The sequence below is a fragment of the Myotis nattereri genome, assembly GCF_964212035.1.
Source record: "Myotis nattereri genome assembly, chromosome: 3".
In the NCBI taxonomy this organism is placed as follows: Eukaryota; Metazoa; Chordata; class Mammalia; order Chiroptera; family Vespertilionidae; genus Myotis; species Myotis nattereri.
In genome coordinates this window covers 193,134,465-193,160,339 of record NC_138077.1, presented here as the reverse complement: position 1 = coordinate 193,160,339, position 25,875 = coordinate 193,134,465, and the positions used below count along the sequence as shown (strand labels likewise).

General features: G+C 39.4%; 1 protein-coding gene across 1 annotated transcript in view; it reads left to right on the top strand.

Moving 5' to 3' along the window:
• Nucleotides 1–25,875, top strand: part of LOC308515733 (protein argonaute-3) — a 126,804-nt gene that overhangs the window by 90,421 nt on the left and 10,508 nt on the right. The window contains exons 8-17 of the mRNA XM_081086302.1: nucleotides 1,839–1,926; nucleotides 2,050–2,197; nucleotides 2,584–2,703; nucleotides 6,814–6,936; nucleotides 7,221–7,354; nucleotides 12,243–12,427; nucleotides 19,551–19,710; nucleotides 21,012–21,102; nucleotides 23,757–23,951; nucleotides 24,273–24,407. Coding sequence (XP_080942428.1) covers nucleotides 1,839–1,926; nucleotides 2,050–2,197; nucleotides 2,584–2,703; nucleotides 6,814–6,936; nucleotides 7,221–7,354; nucleotides 12,243–12,427; nucleotides 19,551–19,710; nucleotides 21,012–21,102; nucleotides 23,757–23,951; nucleotides 24,273–24,407 — 1,379 coding nt within the window. The remainder of the gene's footprint in view (nucleotides 1–1,838; nucleotides 1,927–2,049; nucleotides 2,198–2,583; nucleotides 2,704–6,813; nucleotides 6,937–7,220; nucleotides 7,355–12,242; nucleotides 12,428–19,550; nucleotides 19,711–21,011; nucleotides 21,103–23,756; nucleotides 23,952–24,272; nucleotides 24,408–25,875) is intronic.

Below are 25,875 nucleotides of genomic sequence, written 5' to 3'. Positions count from 1 at the left end.
TGAAATTTTAGTTTTATAAAGGTAATTATTAAAAAACTATTTCTCACTGATTTAATTAGGTACTCAAAAACGCATACCAATCTGGTACAGTGACACTGTGTTCATTTAACATCTTAATTTTTGGTGATATATCAGAAGAAAACACTACTATGAGTGAACTTTATGTTTGGTTCTATAATTAGTAATTAGATAGGAAAATAAGGCATAGTATAGCAGGGTTTCTCAACTTTGGCCCTGTTGATGTTTGGATGGGATGATTCTTTATCATGGCAGAGGGTGGGAGTTAGTGCTACCTTGTGCATTGTAGGATATTTAGAAGCATCCCTGGATCTAAGTGTCCCTAAATCTAGCATCCACTAGATGCCATAGCACCCTGCAGTTGTGACAATAAAAAATGTCTGTAAAGTACAGCATATAATTAATTATAATTAATATTAATTATATTATATTAATTAAATATATCATTTATTTATATATTATTTCTATATTATAATATAATATTAATTATATTAATTAAATATAATTAATAATACTGTAGTAACTTTGGTGCCAGTTGGGTACTTGAAATATCGGGGGATCATTTTGTAAAGTATGTAATTGTCTAAACACTATGCTGTACAACTGAAACTAAAACAAAATAATATTGAACATAAACTGTAATTAAAAAAAATAATTTTTTGTTAAGTCTCCAAACATTTCCAGATGTTTCCTGGAGGGCAAAATTACCTCGGTTAAGAATCACTGCACTATAGGAATCACAGGTATAAAAGGGAAATAATACAAAGGTAACTATGAGTACTACCAGGGAACTAAAAGTTTCCTTCCATCTACCCATTTTTAGATTCCCACCTTTGGAGTGTAGGCCATAGAAGTGGAGTTTGCTAATCTGTGAGCAGTAACCACTGTATGTGTTTAACTCCTCTAGGTAGCTCTAAAACCATTGGCCAGTACAGTAGCCATTAGCAAACATAGCTATTTGAATTTAAACTTGTTAAAATTAAATTTTCAGTTTCTCAGTCAAAGTAGCTATACACTTGATGTACTCAGTAACACGTTGATAGTGATTACCATATTAGCACAGATATCAAATATTCCATCATTTCAGAAAACTGTTGGACAGCACTGCTTAAGAAAATGTATCCCAAAGAATTTCAGCCAATGATTTAAAAGTTCTTCTTTCCCTTTCTAAAGCAGGTATATATCCTCAAATCCCTAGAGTCCACAAATGGGCTACAAGAATCCAGGAACAAAAAATCACATGTTCAATTATGTGCCTTTTCCCGAGTTTATTGCTTTCATCGGATTCTCAAAGAAGTCAGTGATTCCATGAGAAAGTAGGAATCACCTGATCTAGGATTCTTTTGGTTGCATTTGAATTCTAATAGTATTAAAAGCTGTGTCACTATATTATACTTTATCAAAATTGTCACTCCACTTAACATTAAAAGGGCCAGGATTTTTTTTTTCCTTCCTGCTTTAAAAAGCTCTGAAGGACTTCATTTTTGAGCTTTACCAAATTCTGATCTTCACTCAGTAAGTGAACAAGGTTTTTATTAATGGAGAACTTTGTCCCATGATCTACAAGCTTTGTAGATTTTATGATACTATTTTTTAATGTGTAGAGCTTGACATGATAGAGAAGATGTTTGGAGTTAAGTCTATTGTAATTGTAACCATTATTTGCAGTGTTTTATATAAAATCCTTTGTTAATATCACATTGCTTTTATCACAAATTTTCTGTTTAGAATTTGAGTTTTTATAGTAGTGAACAGATTTGGTAGCTCTAAATATTTTACATTTGACGGTTCTGTAACCTTGTTTTTCTTGTTGGGAACAGGTCTGAAGGTTGAAGTGACTCATTGTGGAACAATGAGACGGAAATACCGTGTTTGTAATGTAACAAGAAGGCCTGCCAGTCATCAAACGTAAGAAAAGCTGGTGTTTGTCAGCAGAGATGATGTGAGGCAGCTTGCTCTAGTTAAAGGATTGGGAGTGTTGCTGGCTCATAATGAGATAAGAGTTGTTAATGTGTACTTTTTTTTTTTCAGCTTTCCTTTGCAGTTAGAAAATGGCCAAACTGTGGAGAGAACAGTAGCACAGTATTTCAGAGAAAAGTATACTCTTCAGCTGAAGTACCCACACCTTCCCTGTCTGCAAGTGGGGCAAGAGCAAAAACATACATATCTGCCACTAGAAGTAATGTGTTTAGGCTGCTTATTAATATCTTCTTATTCATCGTTCTGTTGTGGTCTTTTATGGCCTATAACTTTATATACTCAGATTTATTTTATTCTAAATTTTTGATAATAAAATAATATGGAAAAAATTTATCCACACTCCTACCACTCTAAATGTCACCACTGTTAGCATTTTGGTACACTTCTTTTCAGCCTTTTTATTCAAGTTTTTAAATTTTACCTCTTATCATACTGTAAAGCAGTATTGTTTACTGTTTTACTTAATATGATATTAAAAAGTAATAGTTTGATGAAGTATATTAAAAATATAATTTCATATGTAATTGGCACTGAGATTTAAAAAAGGATATATACATCTAGTACAAAACTTTTTTTTATTTATAGGTCTGTAATATTGTGGCAGGGCAACGATGTATCAAGAAGCTAACGGACAATCAGACTTCCACTATGATCAAAGCAACAGCAAGATCTGCACCAGATAGACAAGATGAAATTAGTAGATTGGTTAGTACTTAACCTTAAAAATGGGAATTAAAAATATATTAGGGTGAGCTACTAAAGAACCATGTCCTTATCAGCTTATACCTAATTACCATTTTATGAACTATGAGGGTTACAAGGGATCATGGAAGTAATATAGTGGTGTTCTGGGGATAAACCTTAGGTTCTATGAGAAAGGTTAGACCCTTTTAATTTAATCCCAAACTCTTTAATTAGATACAGAACAGATTCAGAACTAAAGTTTCAATTTAGTGAACTGGAACTTTATTGCCTCCCACCTAAAAGAGGAGGGGAAAAGGAAGAAAAGTAAAGGTATCACGATTAGCGATAGTGAGAGGTTTAACACTCATCGTAGGATTGCTTAACCCCCAATATCAGACTGACAACTACAGGATGAACAAAGAAATACTAAAATTTCCTGTGATAGAGGACTGGATAAAGATGTACATATACACAATGGAACACTACTTAGTCATAAGAAAGGATGAAATAGCACCATTTGCAACAACATAGATAGACCTTGAGAACATTATGCTAAGTGAAATAAGTCAGAAAAAGCTAAGAACTATATGATTTCACTCATATATGGGATATAAAACTGAAACTCGTGAACCCAAACAGCAGTGTGGTGATTGACAGGGAAGACGGGTGGGGAGAGAAGAGGGTTCTAATATAAGGTGACAAAAGAAGATTTGACTTTGGGTGGTGGTCACACGGTACAATATACAGATCTTATAGAAACCCACATCTGAAACCTGTATACGTTCATGTTGACCAATGTCACCCCAGTCAATTTAATAAATAAAAAAATTTTTTTCAAGAAATATCAGATGGATCTCACCATATAGGGTTTCTAAGCTCTCCCATTGTTCTAAATGGGGAGGAAGGAAGAGTTATCAATACCACTTTATAAAACTGATGTAATAAGGCAAAATGAAAAATAAAAGGCACCTGGATCTTATGTTCTTTTTTCTTTAAATAAAGCACTTCATTTTTTTTTATTTTTTTTTAGAGAGATTTGTGTTCCACTCATTTATGTGTTCAGCAATTGGTTGATTCTTATATGTGTCCTGACAGGGATCAAACTCACAACCTTGTTATATTGGGACGATACTCTAACCAACTGAGCTACCTAGCCAGGCTATATTATGTTCTTCTTTAGCATCATTTAAATGGTCCAAGTGAAGAGAAAAAGTCTGGAAATATGAATATTATCTAAAATAACTTAAAAGCACTTTCAATATTTTTTTATTGGTTACAGAGAGAGAAAGGGAGAGGGCAAGAGATAGAAACATCATTGATGAGAGAATCATTGAGGAGATTCTTTTTACATATTTAGATTATATACGTTACTTTAAATGGATTGTTACTCAAAAACTTGAACAATCACCTTGTTTGATCTTTACCCTGAGACAAAGTAAATGTTTGAAAAACAGTTAAAAAATATATATATATAACTATCCTATCTAATAATAGACAAACATGGTAATTAACCATACCTCCACTACGCTTCCCATTGGCTAATCAGGATATGCAAATTAACTGCCAACAAAGATGGCGGCCGGCAGCCACACAGCTGAAGCGAACATGAGGCTTGCTTGCTCCAGTGATGGAGGAAGCCAAAGTTTCCCGCCTGCGGCGGCCCAGCTCTTAGCTCTGGATGCAACAATGTTGCAATTATAGAAGCTAAACAAACCCCAGGTACCTGCTTTCAGCCGGCCTGGCCTCAGAGCTGGGAGCGCCAGTGATGGCAACAATGTTTCAATTATAGAAGCTAAACAAAACCCAGATACCTGCTTTCATCCAGCCATGGCCTCAGCAGGAGCCGGCTCTCAGCTCCAGTGACAGCTATAGAAGGTAAATAAATCCCAGAATAATAAAAAAAAGAAGGCTGGGCACTTCAGTTGCCGGCCAGCCTGAAAACGGCCCTCAGCCCCTCACCCAGACTGGCCAAGCACCCCAGTGGGACCCCCACCCTGGAAGGGGTGTGACTAGCTGCAAACAGCCATCATCCCCTCATCCAGGCTGGCCAGGCACCCCAGTGGGGACCCCTACCCTAAAGGGGGTGTGACCAGCTGAAAACAGCCATCAGCCCCTCACCCAGGTTGGCCAGGCACCCAAGTGGGACCCTCACCCTGATCCGGGACACCCTTCAGGGCAAACCAGCCAGCCCCCACCTGTGCACCAGGCCTCTATCCTATATAGTAAAATGGTAATATGAAAACTGACCCTAACAGCAGAAAGACTGGGAATGACTGGTCACTATGACACACTGACCACCAGGGGGCAGACTCTCAATGCAGGAGCTGCCCCCTGGTGGTCAGTGCACTCCCACATGGGGGAGCTCTGCTCAGCCACAAGCCAGGCTGATGGCTGCCAGTACAGCAGTGGTGGTGGGAGCCTCTCCTGCCTCCTCAGCAGTGCTAAGGATGTCTGACTGCAGCTTAGGTCTGCTCCCCGCTAGCAAGTAGACATCTCCCGAGGGCTGCCAGGCTACCAGAGGGATGTCTGATTGCCATTTAGGCCCAATCCCCCGGGGAGCAGGCCTAAGCCAGCAAGTGGTCACCCCCGAGGGGTCCCAGACTGCGAAAGGTCACAGGCTGGGCTGAGGGACCCCCTACCCCCAAGTGCACAAATTTTTGTGCACTGGGCCTCTAGTATATAATAAAAGTATAATATACTAATTAGACTGGACAGCCAAATGACCTTCCAGCTATCATTCTGGATGTCATTCCAGGTGTCCTTCCGGATAGAGCCACAGGGGCTGAGACAGAGGCAGTTAGGGGTGATCAAGCAGGCAGGCAGGCGAGCATTTAGGGGCGATCAGGCAGGCACACAGAGTGGTTAGGGGCAATCAGGCATGCAGAGGTGGTTAGGGTGATCAGACTGGCAGGCAAGTGGTTAAGGGCGATTAGGTAGGAAGGTGAGCGGTTAGGGGTGATGAGGCAGACAGGCAGCGGTGGTTAGGGATAATCAGGCAGGCAGGCAGATGAGAGGTTAGGTGCCAGTGGTCCCGAATTACAAGAGGAATGTCCGACTGCCACTTTAGGCCCGATCCCACAGGGTTGTGAGAGCGTGCACCGGGTCTCTAGTGTGTGTCTCTGTGTGTGTGTGTGTGTGTGTGTGTGTGTGTGTGTGTGTACACATATACATACATATGTATATATATACACACATATATATACTGATGTATGTATATATGTGTGTATATAGCATGCTATAAACATGAATTGCACTCTGAGATCCAAGTCTACACTGAATTACGACAGATTCTTTATATGTATGAATAGATATAAAAATTATAATCTGTATTTCATACAGGCTTTCTTACCTGTCTCAAGTGTATCCCATTAAGTAAATTTTGCAACATGGTACTTTTTATCTGAAAATATTGAAGTAAAATTTTTAAATACATTTTTTATTGATTTTAGACAGAGAAAGAGAGAGAGGTACAGAGAAACATTGATGAGAGCGAAACATTAATTGACTGCCTTCTGCACACGCCCTACTGGGGATCGGGCTGGAAACCCAGGCATGTGCCCTGACCAGGAATCAAACCATGACCTCCTGGTTCATGGGCCCACGGTCAACCATGGAGCCACACCATCTGGGCTTGAAGTAAATTTTATATAAATTATAAATCAAATAATTGGGAGAAAGCCATAGTAATTAGAGGAAAAATTGTTATCAATATTTGCTATTCTACATATCAATATTTGCTATTCTACATAGTTTTAATAGTATATTTTAGGCTAGGTATTTCTTTCTCTTGCAATCTCTAGACCACCCTCTCCAAAATATATTATGTTTAATCATATAAAATTACCATTTTCGTGTGCCATAAATAGTTGAAATTTCTTATTATTCAATCTAATACATTTAAATTTTCTATAAATTACCAGTAGGTTCACAGACTTCCTGCAATCATTTATGATCTGTGAACCCCAGGTTAAGATTCTCTGCTCTATAGCTTAGGGTACCATTAACAAAACCTATTGTAAAACATGTTGACACAGTGAAAGGAAAAAAAATAGAGAATTCTAATACGTAAAGCAGGAGATTTGGAGGAATTTTTTTTTTTTTTTTAAGTAACTACTAACTTTCTGCTCTTAGGTAAGAAGTGCAAATTATGAAACAGATCCATTTGTTCAGGAGTTTCAATTTAAAGTTCGGGATGAAATGGCCCATGTAACTGGACGCGTACTTCCAGCACCTATGCTCCAGTATGGAGGACGGGTAAACCTCTTGGTAGTTTTTAATTACAAAAATAACAGTTTCTATGTATGGAGATTTCTAAGTCTTGAATTTGAAAATGTTTTATTGTTTCAACATTTTTTTGTTTCAAGGTGTCTTCGCTTAGGTTTAGTAGAGTTTTTTTCTATGATAACAAAGTATAAATAATATTGATTTAGAATAACCTATTCCATGTAGAATATTAGATATATATATCAGCTATTGAAATAAACTATATTAAGTGTTTGTTCTTTTCTGCTGTATTTCTATTTCTCCTTTTTCTGTAGAATCGAACAGTAGCAACACCAAGCCATGGAGTATGGGACATGCGAGGGAAACAGTTCCACACAGGAGTTGAAATCAAAATGTGGGCTATAGCTTGTTTTGCCACACAGAGGCAGTGCAGAGAAGAAATACTGAAGTAAGTCTTGTCATTAGTTTGGCTTTGAAACCGTTTTGTTTTTAAATTTTGTATTTCAGTTTTAAATTATTCAGCTAATGGTCTAACCCATGTTGCCTCAGTATGACATGTACTTAATCGCTGAGCCTTTAAAAATGTTTCTTCTCGCCAAAACCGGTTTGGCTCAGTGGATGGAGCGTCGGCCTGCGGACTGAGGGGTCCCAGGTTCGATTCCAGTCAAGGGCATGTACCTGGGTTGCAGGCATATCCCCAGTGGGAGATGTGCGGGAGGCAGCTGATCGATGTTTCTCTCTCATCGATATTTCTAACTATCTCTCTCCCTTCCTCTCTGTAAAAAATCAATAAAATATATATTAAAAAAAAAAAAAACTTCTCATCTTAAAAAAAAAAATGTTTCTTCTCAATATTTTGATGAAGATTTCTGAATTTGTTAATCATAAATTCACTAATTCATTCTTGTAGACATCCTAATACAGTGGTCGGCAAACTGCGGCTTGCGAGCCACATGCGGCTCTCTTTGGCCCCTTGAGTGTGGCTCTTCCACAAAATACCGACTTCTGCGCATGGGCCACGAAGTTTCAATCGCACTGTATGTGTGCGCCCGCACGTGGTATTTGTGAAAGAGCCACACTCAAGGGGCCAAAGAGCCGCATGTGACTCGTGAGCTGCAGTTTGCTGACCACTGTCCTAATAGACTAGCTTTGGTGGTATAGCAGGAGCATCATTGACTGTAATGGCAACTACGTTTAATTCCCAACTTTGCTACTTCCTAGCTTTATTACCATGGATAATTTTTTAATCTCAATTTTTACCTTTTTAGAATAGAGATAATAGTACTAAATAAGATTCTTATTTCTCATTCGAGTTCCTTGAAAGAGTGGCTTAACTCCTCATTTCCACTTCCTTACTTTTCAAAGTTTGGCCTCTATCTCCACCATTTTCCCTCTATTTCAGATTTTTCCCCTCAATTTGTAAGTGCTCGCCAATCTTCTGTTTAAATTTTAAGAAACACCCAGCCGGCATGGCTCAGTGGTTGAGCGTCAACCTATAAAGTAGGAGGTCACAGTTCGATTCCCAGTCAGGGCACATGCCCCAGTTGTGGGCTCGATCCCCAGTGTGGGGCATACAGACGGCAGCCAATCAATGATTCTCTCTCATCATTGATTCTCTCTCTCTCTCTCTCTCTCTCTCTCTCTCTCTCTCTCTCTCTCTCTTCTCTTCTCTTCTCTTCTCTTCTCTTTCCTCTCTGAAATCAATAAAAAAATATTTTTTTAAAAAATTAATTTGTAAGAAACAAGCCCTGGCTCGTTGCTCAGTGGTTAGAGCATAGGCCCAGGGACGGAAGGGTTACAGTTAGATTCCCAGTCAAGGGCACATACTCGATTGCAGGTTCAACCCTCCCAGCTCTGGTTGGGGTAAATTCAGGAGGCAGCCAATCGATGTATCTCTTTCACATCAATGTTTGTCTCTTCTCGCCCACTTCCCCCTCTCCTCCACTCTCTCTAAAAAAAAAATCAATTGAAAAAAATCCTGGGTGAGGCCGAAGCCTGTTTGGCTCAGTGGATAGAGCATCAGCCTGCGGGCTAAGGGGTCCCGGGTTCGATTCCGGTCAAGGGCGTGTGCCTGGGTTGCGGGCACATCCCCGGTGGGAGGTGTGCAGGAGTCAGCTGATCGATGTTTCTCTCTCATCGATGTTTCTAACTCTCTATCTCTTTCCCTTCCTCTCTGTAAAAAATCAATAAAATATATTTTAAAAAAAAAATCCTGGGTGAGGATTAAAAATAATAATAGCCCTAGCCGGTTTTGCTCAGTAGATAGAGCATCAGCCTACGTACTGAAGGGTCCTGGGTTCCATTCCAGTCCAGGGCATATACCAGGGCTCAATCCCCAGCCCTGGTCAGGGCACATACAGGAAGCAACCAGTCAATGGGTCTTTCTCACATCGATGTTTCTCTCACTCTGTCTCTCCCCCTCCCTTCCTCTCTCTGTAAAAAAAATAATGAATGAATGAGTAAATTTGAAACAAACAAAAACATCTTCAGTTTTTTAATTTACCTAACTTATTCTCTCAGGCTTCCAAGGCTTCCATTCTTTCTCCTTCCTAGAAATTTTAATGCTCTGCTGAAACTGGTTTCTGGAAGATCTCCAATCTTTGTGCTTATCAGTTCTAATGGTCTTATCTCAGCCATTATTTTTCTCAGAATTTGTGCAGCATTAGATACAGTTGACTACTTTTTAAAAAAAATTTTTTTTTTTTTTAAATTTCAGAGAGAAAGGGAGAGGGAGAGAGAGATAGAAACATCCACAATGTCTTCCACGCCCCACACTGGGGATCGAGTCCATAACCCAGGCATGTGCTCTGACCAGGAATGGAATTGTGACCTCCTGGTTCATAGATCAACACTCAACCACTGAGCCACGCCAGCCAGGCTTTTTATTTTAAATTTTGTGTTGTTGTTAATCCTCACCCAAGGATATTTTTTCCATTTTTTTAGAGAGTTGAAAGGGAGCAGAGAGACAGAGAGAAACATGGATGTGAGAGAGACAACATTGATTGGTTGCCTTTCCCATGCGCCCCAACTGGAGCCGGGGATCGAGCCTGCAACCGAGGTATGTGCCCTTGCCCGGGAATTGAACCCTTCAGTCCACAGGCCAAAGCTCTAACCAGTGAGCCAAACTGGCTAGGGCACAATGACTTATTTCTAACCTTCTCTCCATTCTTGCCTTCCATGTTCCTTTTTATCATATTGACTTCTTCTCTGTCTCCTCTCATTTGGGACTCTCAGGTCTTTGGGCCTTTAGCAGCCTCAGGGGCTTCTGCTGTCGCTTTTCTTTGAGCAGCTATGCTGTTGTGAAAGAGTGCCAGTTCCTCTTGTGACTAACCCCATTCCAAACTTTTAGACTTCTCTTTGACAAAGAATAACATTAAAACTCAGTATGATATTTCAGATAATTCACCTGCCTCTTAAGTCATTTCATTTTCACATATTTGGACAGAAAACTGAAGCACTGCATTTCTTATATCTCCCTGGCATTGTTTTCCATTTCCACTTATGCTACTCTTTACTATCTCTGCTCATCTAAATACTATTCAATCTTCCCTGGCCAGATGGCTCAGTTGGTTAGAGCATCATCCCATACACCAGAAGGTTTCAGGTTCAATTTCCCGGTCAGGCACATACCTAGTTTGGGTTCCATCCCTGGATCGACATTTCTCACATAGATTCTCTCTCTCTCTCTCTCTCTCATATTCCAAAATCAATTTTTAAAAAACAAAAAACCATGTCCTTGGATGAGGGTAAAAAAGAAAGAATAAATAAATAAATGCTATTCAATCGTCTGTCATTTGTGACTATGGAAATAATCTCTTAACTCTAAACATACGAATTTATTAATATCTTTATTTACACTTGTCACTTTCTGCGTAAAAATTATAATTATTTATTTAAATTTATCTTCCCTCTAGAATCTAATTTTCTTAATAAAATGATTGGTATCTAATTTAAATCTCTATTAATAGAGCCTATAAAGTATGCCCATAACGAATAATTCTTTGTTTTTGTTTTAATTTTTCATTGATTAAGTTATTACACATGTGTTCTTATCCCCACATGACCCCCCATCCCCCCCACTCATGTCCTCGCCCACCTAACGAATAGTTCTTGAGTCATTTAAAGACCAATTTACCCAGGTCAAATCAGAATTTACCTTGTCTCCTTATGTGAAAAATAAAAAAATTTATTTAATTCTGTTCACTCCTTTTTATTGGCTCCATATATCTAAACATATGTTTTAAGGTTCACTTACTATATTTTTCTCTAAAGTTTTTATTCCCTTGCTTTCAAGTAAAATGTCATAAGGACAGCTTAACTACAATGCTACGATTATTTTACGTGACCTCTAGAGACCAAAGAAAAACCCTCCAATTTTTTTTCAAGAAGAAGAGAATTCCTACAAACCTTATCTCTGCCCTCATGAAATCAGAGTGTTTTTCATCAAAGATAACTGAGATCCTTGACTTAGGACCTTATGTGTTTTTAAAACAAATAAAGTTATTATTAGACCTCGACATCATTATTCATTTATCCTAAGCTAAATGGAGAATTTTGGTTGAATATGAAATTATTCGTCTTCTGTTTGTTTTTTTCAGTGTGGGTAAAAATACTTAAAAGTGCTGCCTACCTCATTTTTTTTTGAGCATTGGTTTCATTTTTCTTTTTTAATCTTTTCTGAGAAAGCTAATATTATGGAAGGAAAGTCTGGACTAAGTCAGAGTTCTGACTCTGTCATTTAATCATTTGACTTTGGCCAAATACTTAATTACTCTGAAACTATTTCCTGACCTATAAAATGGGAATAATACCTGACCTACCACTTCTTTTTTCATGACCTACCTCTTATGAATCTTGATCAATTTAGAAAATGTACAGTAACTTAAATTTATCAAGATCTTCCATGTCTTGGGCAGTGTGCTAAGTGCTTTGCATGTATTATCTCATTTTATTTGCACACCAACTCTATCCTGGAAGTAATCATTTTACAAATGAAAGAAACTGAAAAAAAATGCCTAAAATTTCAAAGCTAGTAAGTAACAGAACTGGGATTAAAACCTCTCATGGTAACTCTAGAGCTGAGCTCTTAATCAGCACATTTATTACTAATGCCCTTTGTAAACTACAAAATGCTACACAACTGTATAGTAGTGTTAGTTTGCAAAATAGATTACTGACCCACATTGTCCCAAACATCAGTAGTGTGGTGACCTCTTCATTTATGGAGTACATTAATCTTTGCTTCATTCTCCATTCCCTTCCCAAACTTTCTATTACTACTTTGTAGGTATTGATGATTAGACAAATGTTTTATATTTAGTGATTGCTCCTTCTAGGGGTTTTACGGACCAGTTGCGTAAGATTTCTAAAGATGCAGGAATGCCCATCCAGGGCCAGCCTTGCTTTTGCAAATATGCGCAGGGGGCAGACAGCGTGGAGCCCATGTTCCGGCATCTCAAGAACACGTACTCTGGACTACAGCTCATTATTGTCATCTTGCCAGGGAAGACGCCAGTATATGGTAAGAATACCTTAAGATTGCATTTTTCCTCAAGTATATGATGTTCCTTTTAGAATGATGCTAAAACATATCCTAAAACTTGCAAAAATGTTATAGCTTACAGTGTTTAAAACCATGTATTGTTATTTTAAAAAGACAAATCAGTAGATCAAACTAAACGGTCTATGAAGAGACCTGGTGAAAAGAATTTTGGTAGTTAAAGTAGGCATTATAAAACAGTGGTTAAGCTTTCCCTGCCGATAGTGCTCTCGCAAACGTGGTGAACGTTCCTAAAACCCACCGGATATTCTGTAAGAAGTGTGGCAAGCATCAACCCCACAGGGTTACTACACAGTACAAGAAGGGCAAGGATTCTCTGTTATGTGCAGGGAAAGCGGCATTATGACGGGAAGCACAGTGGCTATGGTGGGCAGACTAAACCAATTTTCTGCAAAAAAGGCTAAAACTACAAGAAGATTGTGCTGAGGCTTGAATGCGTTGAGCCCAGCTGCAGATCTAAGAGAATGCTGGCTATCAAGAGATGGAAGCATTTTTTTTAAAATATATTTTATTGATTTTTTTACAGAGAGGAAGGGAGAGAGATAGTTAGAAACATCGATGAGAGAGAAACATCGATCAGCTGCCTCCTGCACATCTCCTACTGGGGATATGCCCGCAACCCAGGTACATGCCCCTGACCAGAATCGAACCTGGGACCTTTCAGTCCGCAGGCCGACGCTCTATCCACTGAGCCAAACCGGTTTCGGCAAGAGATGGAAGCATTTTAAACTGGGAGGAAATAAGAAGAGAAAGGGTTAAGTGATCCAGTTCTAAGCTTCATATTTTGTTTTATTATCTACTAGAGGCCCGGTGCACAAAAATTTGTGCACTTGGGGGGGGCGTCCCTTAGCCCGGCCTGTGCCCTCTCGCAGTCTGGGACCCCTCAGGGGATGTCCACTTGCCAGCGGGGAGCAGGCCTAAACTGCAGTCGGACATCCTTAGCACTGCTGAGGAGGCAGGAGAGGCTCCCACCACCACCACTGTACTGGCAGCCATTAGCCTGGCTTGTGGCTGAGCAGAGCTCCTCCCATGTGAGAGCGCCCTGACCACCAGAGGGCAGCTCCTGCATTGAGAGTCTGCCCCCTGGTGGTCAGTGTGTGTCATAGTGACCAGTCATTCCCAGTCATTCCCAGTCATTCTGCTGTTAGGGTCAGTTTTCATATTACCCTTTTACTATATAGGATAGAGGCCTGGTGCACGGGTGGGGGCCGGCTGGTTTGCCCTGAAGGGTGTCCCGGATCAGGGTGGGTGTCCCGCTTGGGTGCCTGGCCAGCCTGGATGAGGGGCTGATGGCTGTTTTCAGCTGGTCACACCCCCTTCAGGGTGGGGGTCCCCACTGGGGTGCCTGGCCAGTCTGGATGAGGGGCTGAGGGCCATTTTCAGGCTGGTGGGTGACTGAAGCTCCCAACCTCTCCTTTTTTTCTTTTTTTCTTTTTTCTTGGATTTATTTACCTTCTATGGCTGTCACTGGAACTGAGAGCCAGCTTTAGCTCTGAGGCTTGGCTCCAGCTCTGAGACCTCGGCTGCTGAAAGCAGGCATCTGGGTTTGTTTGGCTTCTATAATTGAAACACTGTTGCAGCTCCAGCTCTGAGGCCCAGCTGGCTGAAAGCAGGTACCTGGGGATTGTTTAGCTTTTATAATTGCAACATTGTTTCTTAGAGTGCAGCTCAGAGGCCGGCAGCGGCAGGCGGGGAACCTTGGCTTCCTCCATCACTGGAGCAAGCAAGCCTCCTGTTCACTTCAGTTGCCTGGCTGTCGGCTGCCATCTTGGTTGGCAGTTAATTTGCATATCGCCCTGATTAGCCAATGGGAAGCGTGTCAGAGGTATGGTTAATTACCATGTTTGTCTATTATTAGATAGGATACTAATAAAAGGTTAATATGCTAATTAGACCAGATAGACCGGACATCTTCCTGTCATCCGGTCCTCCTTCCGGACAAAGCCACGGTGATGGGGGCTGAGGCATAGGTGATTAGGGGCAATCAGGTTGGCAGGAGCAGTTAGGGGCAATTAGACCGGCAAGGGAGAGCAGTTAGGGGCAGTCGGGCAGGCAGGCAGGTGAGCGGTTAGGAGCCAGCAGTCCCGGATTGTGAGAGGGTGCAGGCCAGGCTGAGGGACCCAAATTTCGTGCACCGGGCCTCTAGTATGACAATAAAATCTTGAGGATATGTTCTATTCAACAACAACAAATAAAAACAATGGTTAAAGGAAGAATCATTAAAAATGCTATTGATCTCCCTCTCCCTTTCTCTCTCTAAAAAAAAAAAATTTTTTAATGCCATTGATCACTTGATTATCAGTATAATATAGTGGTTATGGAGTCAAACTATGGTTCTGGAGTTAGACTGTGCTGCTTAACGCCCAGGTACTGCCAGATACAGTACTTGTGTGTGATCTAGGTAAGTTACTTAAACCTTAGTTTTCTTATCTGTAAATTGGTATGCTAATAACTAATCCCTACAAGGTAGTTGTAAGGATTAGATAAATTTTCATATGTAAATGACCTGGAAGAAATACTTATAGTAAAAACTCAGTAAAGTTTAGCTTTTTTATTATAGACCAATTAAACTTTTGTGTGATTAATAAGTTAAATATAAATCATTGAATTATGGAAAAACACAAAGAAAGTATAATTTTCAAACTACTGAATGGAGTATAATCAGTTAAGCTTAGAAATGATGGAATTCACAAAGGAAAATTATTAGATTTGACTACATAAAAACTAAAATTCCTGTATGTCACAAATGTGTAACTAAAATTAAAAAGGAAACCAATAGAAAGTGAAAAATATTTGCAGCAAATAGAGACAATAAAAGTCTAGTTTATTATTAGTTAAAATATTTATATAGATGTTATTGTGTTCAACAAAGGAAAAAATTATTATATTCTTTTAAATTAATGTGCAAGGAATATAAACCAAAATTTCTCAAGAAAAAAACGAAACAACTAAGTATATAAGAAAACGTTAGTTTTCACCAGTAAAGTACAAATTAATTTTAAAAATTTTAAAATTTAGCCCAGGTCTGGTAGCTAAGTTGGTTAGAACATTGTCCTGATATGCCAAGGTTGCAGGTGATCCCTGGTCAGGGAACATACAAGAATCAACCAATGAATGCATAAATAAGTGGAACAACAAATTGACATTTTTTTTCTCCTCCCACTAAAATCAGTAAGTAAAAAGTTAAAAAAAAGAAAAAGAAAAATTGTATGCTACTAAATTAGCAAATATCCTCTATAATAAAAGCGTAATATGCAAATCGACCAAACGGCGCAATGACCGGTCACCTGTGACACGCACTGACCACCAGGGGTCAGGCGCTCAACGCAAGAGCTGCCCCCTGATGGTCAGTGTGCTCCCACCAAGGGAGTGCTGCTCAGCCAGAAGCTGCGCTCACTGCTGGCTAGCGCAGCGGTGGTGGCGGAGCCTCTCCCGCCTCTGCTGCAGGTGGGCAATAAGGAGGGATTGGGCTTAAGCTGGTAGGTGGACATCCCCTAAGGGGTCCTGGACTGCAAGAGGGCGCAGCCCGGGCTGTGAGACTCTTCACCCTTCCTGCTCCCCCCCCCCCCCCCAGTGCACAAATGTCATGCACCAGGCCTCTAGTATTTAAATATTATAATACCTAGTACTTGTGAGTATGCAGGGAATGTAGAAATTGATAGCATCATTCTCATAAAAAAAATATAAAATGTGTTTTTAGTCTACAATTCAGTATTTCTAATTCTAAAATGGGTTCAAAAGAAAGAAAAATCTCCATGCACAAAACTTTTGTAATGACATTTAAAAACTTAAGAATTGGTTTTATATGAGTAAGTTATAGTATGTTGATGAAATATTATACAGTGATTTAAAATGATGGTTATAAAATTAAAAATATATTTAAGTTGTGACAAAATACAGAAGGGTTTAAACTAAAAGAATTTATAAACTCAGTAAGGAAAAAACTTAATAAACTAAAAAAATGACACAAGACATAAAACAGAAAAACAAATGCCCTTGACTGGAATCGAACCCCAGACCTCCAGTCTGCAGGCCGACGCTCTATCCACTGAACCAAATTGGCGAGGGCTCGTATTTCTTCAATGACTAATGAGGCAGAGCATCTTCTTCTCACATAGGCCATGTCCTGCAAATCTATAGAATCGTAAATCATGCCAAAGCCAGTTGCCTTGCCGCCTCTCAAATCAACTCTGAATCCAAACACAAAGATGGCATTTGGTATGGTCTTATACATTTTGACTAGTTTATCCCAAGTATCTGTCTTAGATGCTGTTGCCTTCCCAGGGTGAAGGATGTCAGTGACCGTTTGTTTACGCTGAAGTAGTTTGTTGGTCATGAACTTCCTGGTCCAAATAGTTACTGTGTCATTTATGATGGCGACTGATCTTCAAGGAGCCAGGGAGGAAAAGAACTAGATTTTATTTTCTAAAACAATTTTAGATTTAGAGACAAACTGAGTAGATAATATAAAGTTTCTATATACCTCCCCTCCCCTGCATATATATAGTTTTCCTTATTAATACTATCTTGGTGTGGTACTTTTAATGAACCAATATTGATAAATTATTATTAACATATTGTCCACAGTTTGTTAAGGCTCATTCTTTGTTTTGTACAGGTCTATGGGTTTTAATTAATTAATGCCTATTTCTCTGACTACACTATAAGCTTTGTGAGGACAGGAACAGTGTCTCTATTAACTCACTATTGTATATATCCAGAGCCTTGCACAGTACTAGCATGGATTAGGTGCACATTAAATATTTGTTGAATGAATGAATAAGTATTTAAGGAAGGCAATTTGTTAGCATGTTTAAAAGTGTTAAATATATTCTGAGGCTATAGTTACACATCCAAACAAAAATAAATATACAAGGATACTATCCACAGAATCATTTTAAATAATGAGAACTGAAATAAGCTAAAAATATATCAGTGTGTGACTGGTCAGATACCTCATGGCATTTAAAAACAGGATAACTGCAACCTATATATTGAGATTCAGAACATACTGTATTATTAAGTGAAAATAACAAGTTGCAAAATAGAATGTATAGTGTGTTCTCAATTTTCATTTTAGAATGCTTCCCATGTGTTTTGTGTAAGAAGTTAAGTACACTGAACTCTTTGTGGTAGTTATAATGGCAGAGAGAGGGAAATGAACAGGGGCCTTTTATTCTTTACACTGTAGTCCCTCTGTATTTTTTAAATTAAATCTTGGAGAATAGGATTGAAAGCTGTAAATATATCAGAATTATAACTGCATTAAAATCATATAAATGAGAAAATTACTGAAGAGAATACAGTAAAATGCTAACAAGGGATTATATATTATATTTTTCTCTGCATGGTTTATCAGTTATTGTGGTTATTGTGTTTTCAGGATTATAAAAATAAACTTTTTTACTAGTACACAAAGAAGAAAACAGTTGAAAAAATTATCAGTAAATGCTTGAGCTGATCTTCAAAGCAATACATTAGGTCCTCAGGTTATATCGGAGATCTGTTCCTATGGCACCACGTAACGCGAATGCGATTTTCACTGTAAGTCGTCGGAACCCACCTACATAAGCACCTACGTCACTCACATGGAGCACATACACACCAGTAATGAAGTGAAACAGTAAAAAAAATTTAAAAGAAAGATAACAATTCCTGACCTTTACGTGTGGTAAATCTACACTAATAAAAGAGAAAAATGGTAATTGGCGTACGATGATACCCTTTTCATTGGCTAATCAGGGCTATATGCAAATTAACTGCCAACTAAGATTGGCAGTTAACTGCCAACAAGATGGCGGTTAATTTGCATATGTAGGCACAATGCAGGGAGGTGAAAGGGAAAGCAGTAAGAAGCCCCCTGCCACTGACAGTGATCGGAAACCCAGGGGGGAGCTAAGAGCTGGGGGGCAGGGCAAAGGCGGCCTTTGCCCTGCCCCCCAGCCATGATCGGAGAATCAGGCGCCTTTGCCGCCCTGGCCAGTGATAGCAGGAAGTAGGGGTGGAGCCAGCAATGGGAGCTGGGCACGGTCAAAGCTGGCAGTCCCAGGAGCTAGGGGTCCCTTGCCTGGGCCTAAAGCGGAGCCCACGATCGCGGGGCCGCTGCAGCTGCGGGTCCCCGCTGCCCGGGCCGGACACCTAGGGCAGAGGCATTAGGCCTGGGCAGGGGCGGAGCCTGCAACCGCGGGGAGCTGGGGGTCCCCTGCCCAGGCCTGATACCTCTGCCGGAGGCCTCAGGCCTGGTCAAGGGGCCGATCCGGTGATTGGTGATCGGAGGGTGATGAGGGTCAACTCCTCTGGCCGAGGCATCAGGCCTGGGCGGGGGGCGGAGCCGGAAATTGGGGGGATATGATGGTCCCCTTGCCCAGGCCTGAAGCCTGGGTCAGAGGCGTCAGGCTTGGGCGGGGGGTGGAGCAAGTGATCAGAGGGAGATGGGGGTCCCCTGTGCAAGCCTGACACCTCTGGCGGAGGCGTCAGGCCTGGGCAAGGGGCCGATCAGGCGATCGGAGGGTGATGTGGGTCTACGCCTCTGGCCAAGGCATCAGGCCTGGGCAAGGGGCAGAGCCAGCAATCGGAGGGGTCTGGGGGTCCCCTTCCCAGGCCTGATACCTGGGCCAGAGGCGTCAGGCCTGGGCAAGGGGCTGATCTTGCAATTGGAGGGTGTTGGGGGTCAACGCTTGAGGGCTCCCAGTATGTGAGAGGGGGCAGGCTGGGCTGAGGGACACTCCACACACACACACACACACACACACACACACACACACACACTGCACGAATTTCGTGCACCGGGCCCCTAGTAAATAATAAAAAACATAAAGCACGTATGTACATACATCAAAATGATGGAACTTTTTTTTTTTTTTAATAAATGGAGATGGCAACGTAACCACAAAACAACGTATGTTGAGTCTGACGTAACCCGAGGACTGTCTGTATACATTATTAACAGCATTGTTTTAGTGTTGGTGTAATTTTTGGTGCCCTGTAATACAGTAATGTATTTACAGGGAAGAAATACAGTAGCTTAATTTTCAGTGAATTTCAGCCTTTTTTCTAACTAGAGGTATCTGCATTTGTTCCATAGCGGAAGTGAAACGTGTAGGAGATACACTTTTGGGTATGGCTACACAGTGTGTTCAAGTCAAGAATGTAATAAAAACATCCCCTCAAACTCTCTCAAATCTGTGCCTAAAGATAAATGTTAAACTCGGAGGGATCAATAATATTCTTGTACCTCATCAAAGGTAAGTGAAGCCAATCACTTGATAAAATATTATTTTTTAGCTTAATTTTTCTATAGATTGTCACATCTAAAATCTGTTTAGAAACAGCTTTGATGAATCCTGCCATGGGAGATGAGGAGACATTTTGGCAAAAAATTAAAAGAGTTGGATTAGCAAGATTAAGAAATTCCCTTTTAAAAACCTCTACCCACTTCCATTTTCATTTAGTATGCAAAATACTTCTTGCCTATCTAGAAAGTATAGAGAGCTTTATTTCTTACTGGAGAGCCCAGAATTTTCTTATTATTTGCTAGTCATCTACAACTTATGTCATAAGCCTATTTACTGAGGAAATGAGGGAAGAATGGATGGTGGGGGGATGGGCAAGGGGGATGTCAATTCATTTTATCAGTTAAGAAAGCATATCAACCCCTGCTGCAGTCAGTGGGACAATGGATGTTACTGTGGATCGCCATCATATCTAAGCTCTTAGGAAGTATGAGACTAATGACCTAGAAACAGGTGCTGGGGAAGAGGCTGTTATTTGGAGAATTGAACAGCAGGTGTCTTTTAATAGTTGAAGCGGCTAGGGCTTTTTTAATTATCTTGACCAGTATGCACACAGATAAGCATAATAAGGATGTATGTTTGGCATAAAGCTCTTTTCCCCTATTTTTCCTTGCTGCCTCTACTTCCTATTCCTATTAAATATGAGATGAGATTCATAAGTGAGATGAATATAGAATGTTATCAACAAGCCCAAGAACTAAGAAATAATCACTTGAAGGATATAGTTGCAGAGATAAAATGAACTAACTACTTTATAACTGTTAATTATATGTTACTCAAATTTATATTTTTGGCCATGGGAGGGAGAGTAGTAAACTCCCATGGTCCCTCTCAGTGTATAGTTTAATTATCTTTTTTTGCCTTGAGAGATTACATAAGCTTAAAATATAAGTACATTAAAGAAAGATCGATACAAAATGGTGGATTAATATGAGGAAGTCTAGCATTTTATGCTTATTATGAAGAATGCTGGCAGCAGTTTCCCTTTGCAACCACCATCACCACTACTTAAGGCAGAAAACTGCTCTGAATAAGACATTGGATAGACCTACTGGGACAGCTTTTACTTCATTGGCCAGGGATTCATGAACTAAGAGAATAAAGCTGTCAATATTTCAGGCCTATGAAGCTGTCGATATAGGACCTTCTCAGTGCTGTGTCAGCAACTTGCAGTTGTGTTACAGTAGTGTGAAACAGATAAATGGATAATGAAAAAAATGAATTATCTAACTCTTTTAAAAAATGTGTTTAAGACCTTCTGTGTTCCAGCAACCAGTGATCTTTTTGGGAGCAGATGTCACTCATCCACCAGCTGGTGATGGAAAGAAGCCTTCTATTGCTGCTGTGAGTGTCATTAAGCTGATTTATCTTATCTAAAGTTTAAAGGATTATTTGATTTCAACTTTTTTAATTTTAATGATATTTTTTTGAAACCACTTGTATAAATATACTAGAGGCCCAGTGCACGAAAATTCATGCACTCAAGAGGGTCCCTCAACCTGGCCTGTGCTCTCTCGCAGTCCGGGACCCCACAAGGGATGTCCACCTGCCAGTTTAGGCCCACTCCCTGGGGGATCGAGCCTAAGCTGGCAGTTAGACATCCCTCTGGCTTCCCAGGAGCTGTTGGGGGATGTCCAACTGATGGCTTGGGGAGCAGGCCTAAGCTGTCAGTCGGACATCCTTAGCGCTGCCACGGAGGTGGGAGAGGCTCCCACTACCACCGCTGCACTGGCCAGCTGTGAGCCGGCTTCTGGCTGAGTGGCGTTCCCCCTGTGGAAGCGCACTGACCACCAGGGGGCGTCTCCTGCATTGAGCATCTGCCCCCTGGTGGTCATTGCGCGTCATAGCGACTAGTCATTCCACTGTTCAGTTGATTTGCATATTACTCTTTTATTATATAGGATAGAGAAAAAGTCAACTTTCATAGGTTCTTTGGATTTTTTGAGAAGAATGATTTTGCTCTGGTTTGAGGGCTACAAGTTCCATATATAGCTATTAAATCAAGTTTATTAATGATATTGCTCAAATCTTTATTTTATTCCCTACTTTAATTTGTCTATTTGATCTCTCCATGGTTGTATATTTCAGTTACTTTGTAATTCAAAAAGTTTGCTTACATATTTCAGTACTGTCTTTGATACAGAAAGATGAATTACATATAAGATTGGTGGGTTGCACTTTTTTCAATATAAATATCTCCCACCTTTGTCCAGTTTAATACTTTGACCTAAATTCTTTGTCTTAGTCCTACTTTTAACATCTGCCTACTATAGGTTTGCCCACTTCTATACTTACAACTTTTCCATGTCCATTCTTTTAAGTGTATTTCTTAAACTAGAGAAAGCCATATGATATTTTACCCAACTTGAACATTACTTGATTTTTTTTAAAATATATTTTTTATTGATTTTTTTACAGAGAGGAAGGGAGAGGGATAGAGAGTTAGAAACATGGATGAGAGAGAAACATCGATCAGCTGCCTCCTGCACACCCCCTATGGGGATGTGCCTGCAACCAAGGTACATGCCCTTGACCAGAATTGAACCTGGGACCCTTCAGTCTGCAGGCCGATGCTCTATCCACTGAGCCAAACCAGTTAGGGCACATTACTTGATTTTAACAACTACCAACATTTTGAGTGAACACAAATTCTTACATTAGAACGTTAAAAAAAAAATTTTTTTTTTGAAAGTGTGAACATATTTTAGGCATACTTAATGAATTTTAGAAATTAAGCTGTAAGATTTTTTATATTTTTTATTATTTAGTATAATAATCTACATAAATTTGAAGTTTTAACAATTCAATAAACCTTACTTATCTTTGAAAATGATAGTAACAATCATCCACTGATGGACATGTTGTTTCCATGTCTTGGCTACTGTAAATAATGCTGCATTGAACATTGAGTGCACTGCAGAGTTCCATTTTTGAAGCATGACTTTGGTATAACTACTACCCTGGAAGAGAGAGAAGCTGGAGGCACAGTTACCATAAGCTGGTTCTCAGCCTAGAATGATATTTAAACATTTTTAAAATATTCAGGTTCCAGAGATCATGCTTCAGTAGGTCTGTAAGTGACTATAGTAATGGTGAACTTACAAGTTCATGCTTCAAAGTTCCCTCTGCTCCAAACACATAACAGTATTAAACAAGATACAACATAGAAAATTCAGGGGGGTAAGAGATCAACCAAAGGACTTGTATGCATGCATATAAGCATAACCAATGGACATAAGACACTGGGGGATAGGGGAGGCTAGGGGACTGTCTAGGGCGGGGGGGAAAAAATGGACACATATGTAATACCCTTTGTAATACTTTAAGCAATAAAAAATAAATAAATAAATAAATAAATAAATAATAAAAAAATAAAATTCAGATAGCTACTCTCAAAACCAAGATTAGCTTCTCTTAGGACCAGACAAAAAACACAAATACAACGCAGGAATACTTGACCATGGATTCAAGCCTTCTGGTCTAGGACATTGCAGTAATAGAAGTAAAATTCTTTTAAAATTTATAAAGCATAGCAGTCCTAAGATGATGCCAGAGTCTTCAGTATGGCTTCTGGGGTGGTTTGCTAAAGTGTAAAAGATATAAAGAGAAATCAAGGGTTTTCATGTGTCCTCTTTTTTACTTATCTTCTTTCTCTTATTCTCTTTATGTATGTCTTTTTGTCTCTTTTTTCCCCTTACTAATCATTAGGTATCAGCAACATCTCAAAATTAGAATCTAATTGTTAAATGTAAAGTGCAGTCTTTCTTATAGGAAAATAATTTTTGACCGTATACTGGGTCTTTTATTCTGTTCTTCACTGGGAATTATCTGGTTTTTATTACCCTCCAAATGAACAGTGGTAAATAGTAAGGTTATAGTAAAATACAGATTTAAATGAAATCCATGTACTTTCTTTCAATTTTTTAATTGCAGTAAATTCATAATCATGTAGTCTTGATTATCTTAATTTTCTATTTTTCTTTACTTTTCCAACTTAGGTTGTAGGTAGTATGGATGCCCACCCAAGCAGATACTGTGCTACAGTACGAGTTCAGAGACCCCGACAGGAGATCATCCAGGACTTGGCCTCTATGGTCCGAGAACTTCTCATTCAATTTTATAAGTCAACTCGGTTCAAACCTACTCGTATCATCTTTTATCGGGATGGTGTTTCAGAGGGACAATTTAGGCAGGTTGGTTGCCTGGGATCTCATCATACTATGGTTAAATCAAATACTGTGTATATAATATGGTGTCTAGTTCTGAAGTTAGAATCCTTAATTAAGTTGAGAGTTCCCAAAATCAAAATTTGATGCTTCCTTTTAAAATGTTTACTATGGATGTATAAGCCTTGATTATTAAGACCATACTCTGATAATAATTAAGATGAAATAGAGAGGTATATTTAGCTGTAAGTGATGACATTAAGAAATACTGAGACTAAATAATTATCTTACTTTGAAGTTTGTGTAAGAGAATGGCTATGTCAAGTCTTTCCATTTCATCTTCTCTAGGTATTATATTATGAACTACTAGCAATTCGAGAAGCCTGCATCAGTTTGGAGAAGGACTATCAACCTGGAATAACCTACATTGTAGTTCAGAAGAGACATCACACTCGATTATTTTGTGCTGATCGGACAGAAAGGGTAATCACATCTTTTGTAATACTAACATAAGCCAGGCTTATCTAACATAGTTTGTAGAGCACTTAACAAAGACTATTTGCCAACAGCAAAGTTTCTAATACATAGTAGTAGATTTCAGCAAAGCAGATTATGAGTATAGAAGCATCAAAATTACGTTAATTATTTAAAATTTTTAACTTTAGAAATTCTAGTAACATTCCAAATGTTCAAAATCCCATTAATACTTTTTTTTGTTGTGAAGAAACTCATAATTTTAAATTTTTTCCTGCCTATTTGTATGTCCCTTAAATGTTCAAAAGAAAAAAGGTACATTCTCTTTTAAAATATCTTGTAAAAATTAACTTTTTTAAAAGCGAGGGACTGTCTAGAGCAGCCCGTGGGCAAACTACGGCCCGTTTGAAATGAATAAAACTAAAAAAAAAAAAAAAGACCATACCCTTTTATGTAATCATGTTTACTTTGAATTTATATTAGTTCACACAAACACTCCATCCATGCTTTTGTTCCGGCCCTCCGGTCCAGTTTAAGAACCCATTGTGGCCCTCGAGTCAAAAAGTTTGCCCACCCCTGGTCTAGAGTGATTAGTGGAAATTCTTGCAAACTAACTTTTAAACAATGCCTCCTTTAAAATTCACAGAATTATTTTCTGTATTTTTTTTAAGGTGAAATAGAATTTATTTATTTTTAATCTTTATTGTACAGATTATTACAGCTGTTCCTCTTTTTCCCCCCATAGCTCCCCTCCACCCAGTTCCCAGCCCACCCCTCCCACTGTCCTCGTCCATAGGTGTATGATTTTTGTCCAGTCTCTTCCTGCACCCTCCACACCCCCTTGCTCCTGAGAATTGTCAGTCCACTTCCTTTCTATGACCCTGATTCTATTCTATTCACCAGTTTATTCTGTTCGTCAGATTTTTTATTCACTTGATTTTTTTTATATATATATTTTATTGATTTTTTACAGAGAGGAAGGGAGAGGGATAGAGAGTTAGAAACATCGATGAGAGAGAAGCATCGATCAGCTGCCTCCTGTACACCCCGTACTGGGTAAGTGCCTTCAACCAAGGTACATGCCCTTGACTGGAATCAAACCCGGGACACTTAAGTCCACAGGCCGACGCTTTATCCACTGAGCCAAACCAGTTAGGGCTTCACTTGATTTTTACATTCATTTGTTGATAGATATGTATTTGTTGTCACTTCGTTGTTCATAATTTTTATCTTTACCTTTTTCTTCTTCCTCTTCTTAAAGAATACCCTTCAGCATTTCATATAATACTTGTTTGGCAGTGATGAACTCCTTTAGCTTTTTCTTATCTGTGAAGCTCTTTATCTGACCTTCAATTCTAAATGATAGCTTTGCTGGGTAGAATAATCTTGGTTGTAGGTTCTTGCTGTTCATCACTTCAAATAGTTCTTGCCACTCCCTTCTGGCCTGCATAGTTTCTGTTGAGAAATCAGCTGACAG